This window comes from Mustela erminea, chromosome 12, assembly GCF_009829155.1.
Source record: "Mustela erminea isolate mMusErm1 chromosome 12, mMusErm1.Pri, whole genome shotgun sequence".
NCBI classification, from domain to species: Eukaryota; Metazoa; Chordata; class Mammalia; order Carnivora; family Mustelidae; genus Mustela; species Mustela erminea.
Window position 1 is genome coordinate 61,047,178 of NC_045625.1, and position 13,894 is coordinate 61,061,071.

The 13,894-nt window shown below is 40.6% G+C and overlaps 1 protein-coding gene across 8 annotated transcripts in view; it reads right to left on the bottom strand.

Moving 5' to 3' along the window:
• The window catches only part of KDM4C (lysine demethylase 4C), a 507,226-nt gene that overhangs the window by 12,506 nt on the left and 480,826 nt on the right, over positions 1–13,894 (bottom strand). For 4 of the 8 annotated variants that reach the window (XR_004277510.1, XM_032308076.1, XM_032308071.1 and 1 more), the window contains one exon: positions 5,126–5,188. The exons of 3 other annotated variants lie outside the window; for them this stretch is intronic. Coding sequence is in view for 3 of the 5 variants with exons in the window: in XM_032308076.1 (XP_032163967.1) it covers positions 5,153–5,188 (36 nt within the window). In the remaining 2 variants the exon portion in view is untranslated. Of the gene's footprint in view, positions 1–4,962; positions 5,189–13,894 lie in introns of all 8 variants that reach the window. One more of the 8 variants, XR_004277509.1, reaches the window with a different exon arrangement.

Consider the following 13,894-nt stretch of genomic DNA (forward strand, 5'->3'; position numbering starts at 1 on the left):
GCATATGAAGTGGGGAAAGCCACAAGTTCCACTTGGAAGAACCAAGTTTCAGATGCCTATTAAGCATGCAAGCAGATATATGTTGAAACTGGAGATAGATATCATTCTGAAATTGACAGTGTGTATATGATATTTAAAACCATACACCTGAATGAGATTCCCTATAGAGAGTACAGAAAAAAACAAAGAGACCTGGGAGCTGGACCCTAGAGGAAAGGAAAATTAAAAAGTAAGGACAATTGGGAGAATCTGAAAAATCATCTAAGAGGCCACAGAAGTAAGGGGAAAGCCATCAGGGTCTCCTGTCCCAGAAAGCAAGTAAGAAAAGTGTTATAAGCCGGTATGATCAGCTGTAACAGGCTGCTGAAAGGTTAAATAGGATGAGGTTAAATAAGACTGAAAATTTGATTGACAAAGTAACATCAAATAGTTTTGGTGGAACAATAGGAGAACAACATGATCTGAGTGAACTTAAGAAAGAGTGAGTCGAAGGAAGTAGAGGCAAATATAAACCATTGTTTCAAAAAGTTTTGCAGTGAGAGGAAGCAGAGAGAAGACAAGGTAGGATCTGGGCAAGTCAAGAAAGGTTGTATATTTTATTTTAGCTTTTGGATGAGTAATAGTATGGTAGGTTTTTGAGGTGATGTTTATAATCCAGTAGAGGGAAGGGATAATAATGAAGGAAAGGAGATAACAACTGGACCTATGTCCCGGATGATGAATGAATAGAATTTTGTGCACAAGCAGAGAGATAGGTCTTTGCTAGGATAATGGACATTTATTAATTGTAATAGAAGAGAACATACAGAAATTTGTAATAGGCTGAAATTTGTAATTGGCTGTATTATAATGATACTACTTCACAAATAAACTTAGATCAGTACCATGACCTTACCATATTTCAGAGAATGCCTCTTCCATAATTTATTTATTTATTTATTTATTTTTAAAATTTATTTGACAGGCAGAGATCACAAGTAGGCAGAGAGGCAGGCAGAGAGAGAGAGAGAGAGTGAAGCAGGCTCCCTGCTGAACAGAGAACCCAATGCGGGACTCAATCCCAGGACCCCAGATCATGACCTGAGCCGAAGGCAGCGGCTTAACCCATTGAGCCACCTAGGTGCCACCCATAATTCATTTTATCAATCCCCTCTTCTTGGACATGTACGTTGTTTCCAATTTTTCACTGTTAGAAACGATGACATGCCTCCTTATCTCCAGTACTCTGACTGTGTGCTGACTGCAGGCCACCCCAAGTCAGTTCTCAATCCCACCTCTGAGACTGGAACTCTGCTCTACATTCAAGATCCAGTGCATGGGTGGCAAGAATCACTTGGTCCCCTACTAATCTTGTCATTTCCATCACCCTCAGCTTCCACCAGCCAGAGGGATGTGCCTGTTCTGTGGCAGGTAGGACACAGGAGAGTTGAAACAGACACTGCTTCTCTCCCCTCTGGAATTCAGAAGTGCTAAAAATTTGGAAAGTGCCATGAGGCCATAGCCTCTAGCCCCAGAAGTTTTGAAGACATTTTTAGGCCTAGTTGTATTAAATATTTTCCTTTAAGAAACTGAGTTTTAGAGATGGAATATGTGAAGACAGGGAAAATCTGATAGCTTGCTCTGAATTTCTCAGCAAAGCAAAAAGACAAGCTAAGAATTCCTCTCTGGCCTGTCTGATTCCAAGCATACCCCTCTCCTCCCTTTTCACTGCATGTGTCTCACAATCTCCCTCTCCCTGCCCCCATCACTAGTCCTTCCTAGGCTTCCCCAGACATAACAGCAAAGCAACCTCCCTCCTGGGATCCAACTCCACTCTGAGCCAAAGCCTCAGGGACTCTTTCAAGTCAAGGCCAGAGCCCTTCCAGGTTTATCTCCAATCTTTCCTTCATAAGCTCTGTGAAGCTACACAGGCCACTTCCTAGTCCCCTAATATACTCTCCAATTTCCTGTCTCCTTTCCTTTCTTCATGTCTTTCTTGGTTCCATCTGCTGGGATCCTACACATTCTTTAAGGCCTGATTCATTTGTCACTTCCTCCAAGAAGGTCTTTTCAGTGTCATTAGCCTTCCCCACCTCAAAACTCCTAGAGCACTATATCTGTTCTTGTCTTATGAGCCGTAACACTTACCATCTCGTTTGGTGGTTGTTTTTCATATATCTTATCTCTTCTTCCACCAGACTAGAAACTCACAGAAGGAAGGGATCATAGCTCAATCGCCTAAGTAACTCTTATACACCTGCCCAATATCAGGCACAATAGCCAGAGTGGATATTATTTTTTATTAAATATATTATATGTTAATAAAAAAATCATATCAAAAAAAAAAATAAGTCCTTGTCATAGGTTTTAAGGATGGATGAATGGGTGAATGAATTCCCTACCTATTTCTGGCTTGATAACTTTTTTGATTAATGTATTTTGTTTTACTTAAATTCTAGAACCTGTCCTTACTGGTATGGTTATACAGAGCTATCCCTAAGTGCCTGGAAATTCTTCATACAATGTCCCTCTTCCATTTCTGTTGCTGTTAGCAGCCCTTTTCCTCCAGCCCACCCTCATCCTATCCTCTTAACGTTCTGACTCTAGGTGTCCCATAATTATCTCACTCAAGCATTCCTGGCTGAGAAGTCAGGTAATAGGTACTTAAAATATAGTCTTTGCCAGGGGGATCTGAATTTTAATAGGACACTCCAAAGGCAGAAAGCATATATGTTTCTAGTAATGAAATTTTAGACACCATGATGAAGATGGGGAGAAAGCCTGTCTAACTGCCTGCTTCCTGGCTGGTAAGAGTGGCCCTGTGGCCAGACTCCCTGTGAGGGAGTAGGAATTAACATGAGGAGACCACATCACTGCCTCCCACCCCTTGACCCAGGAAATGAGGGCAGAACATCTCAGAGCTAATGTCTCTGCAGATAGATACCTTTGGCCATGCCACAGACCTCAGCTGGTATCACCTTAGAGCTGCAGAGGTCACAGCCCCCAAAAGCAGTACCCTCAAGAGTTAAAGAACACTAGCTTGGCTCAGTCCCTGCTCTAACTGGATATCTAGAAGCCAAGAGCAGGGTTAGAGACCATTTCCAGAGACCTAGTAGATAGGGCAGGCAGATACCCATCTGCCTTCTGGACCCTGTCCCCAGAAGTAGGACCTCAAAGGGTCCTTCCTAGTTGAGTTTCCTGAGCTTGAGAGTGGGTAGGAAAAACAAGCTAGGAAACATGAGTTGCTCCTATCCTTAGCAACTGAGCCCCAGACTATCTCCCGGGACGAAGTACCCCTTGCCTGAGTCAGCCTGGTCAGCCTAGCATCACACTCTGGCAGTCAGGGTCAATCTTCTGAGCACCTGCTCTGCACTGATCTTTGGGTTCAGTAAGGCTTTAGGGCCTTCTCCACTTCAAGAAGGGCAGTAACTGCTAATGAACAGAATGCATGGGGCTGGATTCTAAATCTGATTCCATCGTTACTAGCTATGTGACCTTGAAAAAAATGTCCAAATTTCACTAGCCTTCACTTGCTATAAAATTATCCTAAAACAGTACTTACTTCACTGACTTAAGATAAGAAATGTAAGGCACCCAGTACAGTGCCTGGATTTATAAAAGAAGTTCAAGTAATGTCAGCAGCTGTTAAGGAAATTACAGTCTGGCTCTGGGGACATTGAAAATGATACTTAGGCAACAGACACAGGAGAGAGAAGTGACATTCTTAACACTCATATAAAACCACTAACATCTCACTTTTGGATCTGTACCCCTACCATTGTCCGTGAGATCAGACACCAGCCACTGATGACTGCTATTCTTTTGTCCTGGAATTTAAGACCCTCCAAAGCAAGTTCTGATCTTGCCTTCAGTCTTCATCTCTCAACAGTCTTCCAACAACAGACACCTGGCCACACCTAACCACTCCCCCACTGTTATCTATCCTATCCCTGAGTTCTTGGCTGTCAATGTTGCCACTAGCTCCAACGTCCTCCACATCAATCAAGCCTAAATCCTAAAGCCACCTCCTACAGGAAGTCTCTCCAACTTCCTACGTGGAATACAACTTGTCTTCCTTTTAGCTTCTACAGCACATTTAAGGTTAGTGAATCCAGAAGGCTCCCTATTTTGTCAAGATTTCTTTTGAAGAATAAGCATATTGAAGGCCTAACAAATTTTCTACCGAGATTAGAATACTCTGAATATAATGATACACTGACAAGGGACACAGGACACAATGAAGCCTCCCTTGCTTAGTCATCAGACTCTGGGCCACATGCTTTGTTCCAACAGCAGGCGCAAGCCTTCAATGACTACTTCCAAGCTACCTATGGCTTTTCTTGTTCCTTCCCAATCCTTGGGGGAAGCAGAGATCCTTCTATCTAAACCTTAGATCACTTTCTTTGCTGGCAGCCCGGATATATCCCGGCTGTCGTCACACCCACCAGATGCTCCTCTCACTTTCCTGCTTTACTTTTCTGGCTGTAAAGCTGCTCCCAATACCTGCTTCATTTGCTGTCCATACCAGTCTCCATGCTTCTCAGATATTTTAAACATATTCCTCTGTCTTTGATATTTAGTCAACCCCAGAACCAGACATCCTTGGACACCGCTCAGATCAAGCCCTGCATCCAGGCTACGTTCACCCCTGCAAAGCTCTCTGCCTTGGGCATTTGTCAAAGGAAGCACAGGCAACTTATCTTGATGACTCCAGTGGCAGCATTATTGGGAGCCTTATCCCTACATCACTGCGTATCTCCTATAAGAGCCCACATGAGATATTTCTTTATAATTTACTGCTAAGAAAAGCTCTTCCGTCTTCCCTGAGGAACTTTCCATAATTCTCTCTGATCATAAAGATTATGTAACAGTTCATGCCCCAGTTTTGGTTTTTAGGTACCAGGAGCTTGGCAGCAGATTTGAGGCCCTGCTGAAGGAACTTGGCTTTCTGTACAATTCCAGGGCTCCTTCCTCTAGGGTTACCTCTTGATGTCTAGAATGGTTCAGCCTGTTCTGCTTGAGTTCTTTGATTATTTTACTTTGAGCTTCCTTGGGTGCAGGTTCCATCTGTTCTCTCCATCACTGGCAGGTTTTTAACCATCCTAATAGAATGGTACCCCACACAAAGTTTTCCCATCTTCTCTAACTCTTTGCTCCTGGACCTTTTTTGTTCTTAAGTTCTGTTCTTCTGGAAGGCAGTGTTGGAGTTCTAGTATTTCAGATAAAAATAAAAAGAGAGAATTGTAAAGTTAGTTGCCTTTCCTCCTTTTAAAAGAAAAATCGGTTTTATTTTTATCAAATGTATACCTGACCAGAGTTTAGAGGCAATAGGTCTGCCTGTTGTTTAAAAATAAATAAATAAAAATAAAGCCAGCAATTATCTACTTCATTATTCTTTCCCCAAAGGCAATAATATTTACCTCTTTTAATGGATTCTTTTGGTATTCTTTTAGATAATGTGCTTATAGATTATTTATACCATTTGTATTATGGTATTTCTTTGGTTTTTATTTCTAGGTATTGGCTTGCCACTGAGGAAGATGAGGATATAAATCTCACTGGCCACCACCACTACTACCAGCTCTCAGAAACCAACAGAAAAGTTTGTGCCCCCCCACCTCCGCTATTCCAAGTCCTATTGTGATTTTAATTAGATCAATTTCAGTTACATTATTATGATTATAAAAGCATGTAGCTGAGCCATGTAATACACAAAAATTACTTTTCCTTTCCAGCACAACTTTTTATTTTTCCTGAATTTAATATATGTATTGTTTTACATTTGCTTGCTTTTTATGTACTTCATACTAATTCAACCCAAATCTGCCCTCCAGTTGTGTGTCTCTCCTCAATACCTTCAAGCACCTTAAGGATCCTATTGTTTTCATCTTCTGAATGAAACCTCTCCCAGAGTCTTTTGAACTGCTCGAATCTAGATGGTCTTATCTCAAGATCTATGTAGCAGCAGTAGAAAGCCACAATAGCAAAGGGAAGAAACTGATATTCGAACCTTATAAGAGCCATGGTGGAAGGGTCAGCCAAAGAGAATCATGGTATTAGATGGAAGACAGCTTCTGACCAACTTAGGTCCAGCATAATTCTCTCTGATTTCTGATAGAGAGGAAGCATGGGGAATAATAATTATCCCCTCAGTTTCTTCCTGCTGATCCCTTGCCAGCGTCTCTAGTGGTCAAACCCACTTATAAATCCCCCAGCAAGCAAGCCCAGGTAATGTAGTATGGTAATGTAAATCAGTTTCCTGGGGCACCAAGAACAGATGGAGAATAGAACTGAAGAAGTAAACCAAGAATATCTAGCAAGCCATATCTTTCTATTTTGGTTTACTCTGTTATTTTGGTAGAGCCCATTCTCCAGTAACTTGATGAGAAACGGCACATGACAGATAAATTAGTTAGGTGTTTATAAATCTTGAAAATACCTTTTTGTCTCAAGCTAAATTAATAGTTTGGCTGGATATAGAATTCAAGGTTGAAAATAATTTTGCCTCTCTATTCTCTTGTCCTCTAGATTTCATCATTGTCAAGAAGTTTCCTGCCAGTCTAAAAGTTTATTCTTTATGGAAAATCTAGAAGCTTTAGGGTGCCTGGGCGGCTCAGTCCATTAAGTGTCTGCCTCCAGCTAAGTTCATGATCCCAGGGTGCTGGGATTGACCCCATGTTGGGCTTCCTGCTCATTGGGGAGTCTGCTTCTCTCTTTCCTTCTGCCCTCCCTGACACTTGTGTGCCCATGCTCTCTCTCTCAAATAAATAAGTAAAATCTTTTTTTAAAAAGTCTGGAAGCTTGCATGAACTCTTAGTTTTTCTACCTACGTTCTTAAATTCCAAAATGATGACTTTTGTATGGCTCTTTTTTCATTACTGAATACTGAACTTAGTTGATCTTTACCCTTTAGAACTTCTCCTCTAAGTTTGGGGGAATTTCTTGAATTATTCCCTTCATGATTTCTTCACTGTTTTCTCTTTCTGGAACCCCAATAATTTGTATCTTTAACCTCCAGGACTAGTTCGTTATCTTTTTGTTTGCCTTTTCTTTTAGCTTTTACATTGTTTTGGTTTTTAGAGATTCACTTAACTTTATACCAATTTTCAAGTACTCATAGATTCTCTGAATGTTTCTTTTTATAGTGTCGTGTTCTTGTTTTCCTGAAGCTCTTAATAGTAGGTAGGTTTAAGGGGGGGTGGTGTTTGTTTTCAAGTTTCTCTAAGTGCAATTAATTTTCTCAAACTAGTTTTCTTGTTTTGTCTTGTCTATGATTTTCATATTAGATGCTCTAGTGATCCCTCACACACATACAGGTGAGATAGAAGCTCCGTGCACCTCAAAAGGGATTGGCAACTCTGGACTTTCCTGTTGGGTAAATGTCTTGGCCATTTTGTCAGAGACTTTTACATTGTCAGAATCTTCAGATGTTTTCTTTTGGGCTAGATTCCATTCTCCTGCTTATAGACTATAAGCTTAGTTGCCAGTACGTTGAAAACTAAGTAAGGGAAGAAAGCAGAGTCTCAATTAATCTGTGATCCTTCATTTAATATTCTTGTTTCCAACATGGTTCTACTCTCAGTTGTGCCTATCATTCTCTAGCCCAGTTCTCTGTCTTATATTTTGCAGAGATCATAACTTCAATCTTCTCTTGGGGCAAAAAACGCAGTCCTCCTGATACAAGGGATTGGAATAATCTTTGAACAATTTTCCCATTTCCAGTTCTGTCTTCACCCCCACTTCCAGACAAATGGAATCACTAATTCTGAAGCCTTTGGGGGAAAATGCTGGGGTGTCCACTGCATTGTTTCTTCATTTGTATTTAAATACTCTTTCAATAAGTGTTTTTATTTTCAACCCTACCCTCATGCCCATTTTTAGATGTATATGAAATCACTAATTCCTGAGCCTTGCAGGGACAGGAAGGTTCTGTATGTTTAAGTGGCATTATTCCATGGCTTTCTGCCACTGCCAGTTTAGGACTCAACTTCCTCAAGTCTATCAAATCTTTTTCCATCCTATGGCTATCTAGCTTTCATTTTTTAAAACACCATCTTCTCTCTCATTTCTAGGTCTTTGTATTTTTATATTATTAAAAATCATTTTATTATAACTTTACTAAGTAAGCTTAAGAATAGGGAAGAGAATAAATGCATGTACTCATTTCTCCCATCTTCATCTGGGAATCAAGCAGCTATTTCCCCAATCCAACCCTCTACCCCACACCCTGACCCTCAACTTTATTGTGGTATAACTGACAACGAAAATTGTAAGATAATTAAAATGTCCATCCCGTGATTTGATTTACATATGTATTGTGAGTGGATCCTTACCATTTACTTAATTAACTCATCCATCACCGCACATATTTATCTTTCTATTTTTTGTTTTTTGGTTGAGGACATTTAAGTTCTGTTCTCTTAACGAATTTCCATGATTTAAGACATTTTTAGAATTATGATCACCACATTTTATATTATATCCTCAAAACTTATTCATTTTGTAGCTAAAGTTTTTAACCTTTTAACCAACCTTTCCCTATTTCCCCCACACCCAAGCTATCACTCTGTTTCTAGGCGTTGTACTCTTTTTAAAAATTTATTTCACATTTAAGTGATACCATGCAGTATCTACCTGGTTTATTTCACTACCTAGTTTATTTCTCTACCTGGTTTATTTCACTTAGAGTAATGGCTTTCAGTTTCATCTATGTTGTTGCAAATGTCAAACATTTCTTCTTTCTCGTGGATAAATAATATTCCATTGTATATACATTGCACATATTCAACTATTGATGGAAACTTAGGTTGTTTCCATATCTTGGCTGGTAATTGCTTTTTGTTGATAGGGCCAAATAAACATAGTGTAAAGAATTTAAATAAATGTGTCTTGCTTGTGCACTTTTTGTACATGGGGCAGAATGAGAGGAGGTAACATACAGTGGTATTTGTTTCCTAAGATTTATCAGAAGTTCATTAAGAGAGCACAAATAACATTACTCTAGAGTTCTACATCATATATTTGAATATTATTTTCCAGTTCTCAAAGCATTTACCCATATTTATCCTCTTTGATCCCTGAAACAACTCTAAATAGTAGACAAGGCAGGTGTTACTATTCCCCCTTTACAAAAGAGGAAAATGAAACTTGTAGAGATCAAATGACTTATCCGGAAGAGTTCAGGTTAGTGGCAGAGATGAGACTCCAACACAGGTCTTAAAATGCCAAAGCTAAAGCTTTTTTTTTTAGGTCTATATTTTCTCCAAGTGGTAATATTTCTGTTTTTATAACTGACGCAGGATGGTGTACAACCCAATAGGATTGCATCTGTCTCTTACATAGTCCCCAGACTGGCCCAGAATGGTCTGCATTGGTACCATCTGTGGACGAGTAAATCGTCGTAAGATTTTTGGGCCCTAACTCCAAGAGATTCTGATTTATAAAGTCTGGAGTGTGGACCAAGAATCTAGATGTTTTAAATAGCTCCCTAGATGACACTGGCATGTAGCTTGATTGAAAACCACTGCTCTGAAGGGCCTGGAAGTGGTCTAGAGTTGTCCCCCGTCTTCAAGTTGGGGATAATCAAATGCCAGTTCCTGGAATGTAACAATTTAACTGTCTAGACAGCAGCCATCCCAACATGCCCCAGTCTAAACTAATAGTTTCCTCCTTTCTGTTCCTCCCTATGGCCCTTGACAGAGTTCACTTCTGTCCTCATTACCTGGCTGCCCACTCACATCATGGAGACTCCCTTGCCATTTTCCTCGGCTGCTCCATTTCAGCTTGTGGGACTTCAGGGACTCAACTTCCTGAAAAAATTAAATTAAAAAACTTCCTCCCAGATAACTTAGGACCTCGTGTGGAATTTAGCTCACCTAGGAGCCAGAGGGAAAGAATAATAAGCAGTTGTATTCATTATCTGATTGGCGGCCCCAGAAATGTTATTCCTGGCTCTCAGGTGGCCTTCTAGCAGAAAAATATAAACTACAAATACCTTTAGGTTAAAAAGGGAGCATCTTGGCGTCATAATGCAGGTCTATATGTATATGAATGCACAGTAGTGCACAGTGGAGGAGGTCTTTTTTCTAGAACCTGAAGGTCTCTCAGCTGAAGAAGTTCAAAGAATAGACAGGGAGAAAGAGAAGAGAGCTGTATAGCAAGAGCCTCAGCATTTTATTTACCACGGAGAATAAAAGAAGACTGAGCCATTTGGCAGGCCAATGGGAGAGACCAGCACACACATTTTAGCACGAGACAAGAGCCCTTCTGGGAAAGAACTGCCCTAAGGAAGGAGCTGATACATGAATTTGTAAACAATAACTCAGCCAGTGGAGGACAGAGATGACTGTGTGAGATCCTCACCAGATCAGACAGGCATGACCCAGAGTACCTACAACTGCAGAGGCCTCTTTTAAGGAATTTCTTCTACATAAGTCACTTTTGCTTGTAACACAAAACCTCGAACTCCTAGTCAAGCAAATGGCCTGGAGTAGAAACCTAACCTAAGAGTTAGGTTGAAAGGAGAATATGAGAAAGACTGGTACAAGAGCTCTCAAGTGGGGAAGGAGCAATTAAGCCAGTCTGATTCTTCAAGAAACTTATTTAATCAAGGCAATAAATATTTTTTGAGTACCAACTATGTGTAGACATTTTATTGGATTTTTTAGAAAGATTTTATGTAATCCTTACACTCAGTGTGGGGTTCGAACTTACAATCCTGAGATCAAGAGTCTCATGCTCCACTGACTGAGGCAGCCAAGCATCCTGACGTTTTATCTTTAAATTGTATTGAATAAATGTTTCCACTGAATGTATTCTGTGCAAGACACGTAAATTTTATAAATATTAATTTATTTAATTCTCCTAACAACCCTGCAAACTAGCTGCTATTAACATGCCCATGTTTGAAGGTTAAAAAAAAAAAAATCCTCAGTGCAGAGAAAGCCTAACTAATTTGCACTTAGTTTTTGTGGTAGAGCCAGTCTTTTAAGTTCTGTGACTATATCAATAAACAAAAGAGACCAAAATTCATGTCCTCTTCAAATTTATTTCTACTAATGATTTTGGCCTGGACATTTGGAGAATCAGTGGTACTAGGAAGAGAAGCTAAAAAAATCAAATGGTGAAGGTCAGCAGCAAAAGCTATGTGGCAGCAGAGGCCTTAGAAGGAAGTGTGAGGGACATGGTTGTGGATAATAGAAAAAACTAAAGAGCAATGAATTCAGGATGAGGGCGCATTGGAATAAAGAGATCCCAAGAACTCTCTCATTCCCAGCCATGTTCATATCCATGAGGTCCAAATCCTTGGCTGTGTTTTGCATACTCTTAACTCTGCAATAAAACCACCACAACTGAAGTAATCTGAGTGGATTTTTGCTCTTCACATTTTTAAGAGCTCCCAACATTCAACCCTATGGAGCCCTAACCCCTCACAAAAGCAAGGACTATAAGAAACAATACCCAAAAAAGGCAGTGTACACAACTCAGTCTCCTTGACAGGTTAAGCATATGAAGTTGCACTATGAGATGAGCACAGACACAGGAGACACCAGGACAGGAGGACAACTCTTTCTGCTTCAGGGAAGTGTCAGGGCTAGCAGAGTGATGTCACCGGGTGTCAACCTCAGCTTAGAATGGTGGTGGCTGTCCTGGCTCTACAACTCCCAACCTCAGGCAGCAGTGGGGTCCCAGTATAACCTCACTACATCTCAGAAGTTACAACAGTGGTATCATTCACACTGGTTTCTGAGCATATTGTGGGGGGTAGCTTCAGCATTATCAACAGGATGCAGAAAAAAGTTCCTCTCCCTCAGCCTGGAGGGCAGTGACAGCTGAGCATGCTGACATTCTTGAAGTCATATTGGAGAACACAGGAAAATGGCAGTTACCAGGTAAAAACCAAGAGCATTTATTTATGAGCACATCAAGATGCTCCTTGAGGACTCTCAGAAGTAATTGGGAAGCACTTGAGAAGAGTCTGGAATATTGCAATAGCATTTCATACTTAAGACATAAGTATGCTCTTTTTTAGATTTTCAATGAAAACCCATTTAACAATTCAGGCTGATGAGACCAAAGTGAACAAGAATGATTCTTTTGATGTTCTGTTGCCTCACCTTGGTCAATGCTGTGTTGTACAGGGAAGGTGATGTTTACTAAGACTGTGTCAAATCCCTCTGGTTACCATTCTCACCTCAGCTATGTCTCAGGAAACCACATTCCAGAGCACTGAGTCAGTACTTACACTGGTAGGGAACATTCCACAGGAAGCTTCAGCAATTCTGATGTAAGCTGAAGAGTTTTCTTGGCAAGGGCTGGCTTATTGGAATGCAGTCCATTAAGCAGGAAAGATGGCAGTAGTTGCAGAATGGTAAGCTCTTTAGAGATGGAGGTCCATAGGAGTAGCCTAATTGCCTCACTTCACAGATAGGGGAATTGATAGCAGTGTTTTGTGACTCTGCAGGAATTTCATGTGACCATGCCCTTCCCCCACATCAAGTTATCAACTCCTCCTGCTCTTTCCAAGATGAGGGCAAAGCCTCCCAAACACCTAAGAAAACTGGTTTTCTCATCTTACCTCCTCTTTCCAGTTGAGTAAGATGAAAGTTGGAAAAGCTTATTGTTGACCAGAAACACTAACCTAAGTTAGGTGGACTATGTAGTTTTGCACATAAAGCAAGGACTCCGAGGTTGTAAGAATGAAGATGAAGATGCAGACCATGAGAATGGTGATGGTGGTGATGATAAAGACTAGGAACAGTTGGCAGCGCCCACTTGTTAAATTGGCCAATATGTTGATTACTTGATATATATTCTCTCACTGAATGCTTAACATCACTGTCAAGAAATAGGTATTATTATGCCTATTGTACTGATGGAGAAACTGAGGTCAACTGTGAAGAGACAAACACCAAGTCACAAAGTTATTAGTGGTAAAGGGAAGCTTTGCACTCAAATCTGCATGACTCTAAAGCCCATCCCTCCTGACTTTTTGTTAGATGCTGCTCTATCCACTTTTTCATCTCAAAGAGGGAGGGAGGAAGGTCAGGTGTGTAAGAAGGTAGGCCACACTGGGCTGGGAGAGTGTTTCTACCTTAGTTCTTTGTAACTGATTACCACTGGCCAATTCCCTTTGGCTCCTTGTCCTCACGTCCCTCCCACTCCACCTCCTTGAAGGTCGCAGACATTTTGTGTTGTCTGGGGGGGAGAATTGGCAACTCAAAGGTCTTATAAAATTACAAAAATATTAGTCTCTTATTCAATGGGGGGAGAAAACGTAGAGGCAGAAAGAGGCCTAGAGAATCAGTCTTGAGGAAAATCAAGTCAACCACATTTCCCATCCTATTCATTTTCTAACCCATTGAAATGGGATTCTAATTGCGTAAAACAACTAATTTTGTTCATTAAGGTTCAATTAAATTAATCTGAAATTCAGGATAATGGCATTGTTGAACAGCCATATTAAAGATGAAACATAATCTCTCTTGACTCCATTTCCTTTGACAAAATAAAGTTCAGCTACTAATGAGCTTGTGCTACAAGGTCTCTTTTATAAACGGCAACAAAGGGTGCAAATTTGTGAGCAGCAATTTTTATTATCATCAACAACCATTTCCTTTGTTATCAAAATATGCAGAAATTATTGTGCGTCCTTTTTTGTCATTCTGGCTTTGATGGGAGGAGGCATTAAATAAATAGCTTCATAATCATATCACCCTGGAGTGAGAGCCTGCAGGGGGTGGTCTCAAAGCTTTGAGGCAGGGCATTCTGTGGACTAGGCAGACATTTCAATTTTCAGCTTTTAAAGGCCTCAGAGAATCGTGCGCCCTCCCTCCCCCACCCCCAAAGTCCAAGTCTCTATTTCTGGGCAAACAAGAAGCATTTCTTTCTACCTAGGTAGCCTAGCCCATGGCTT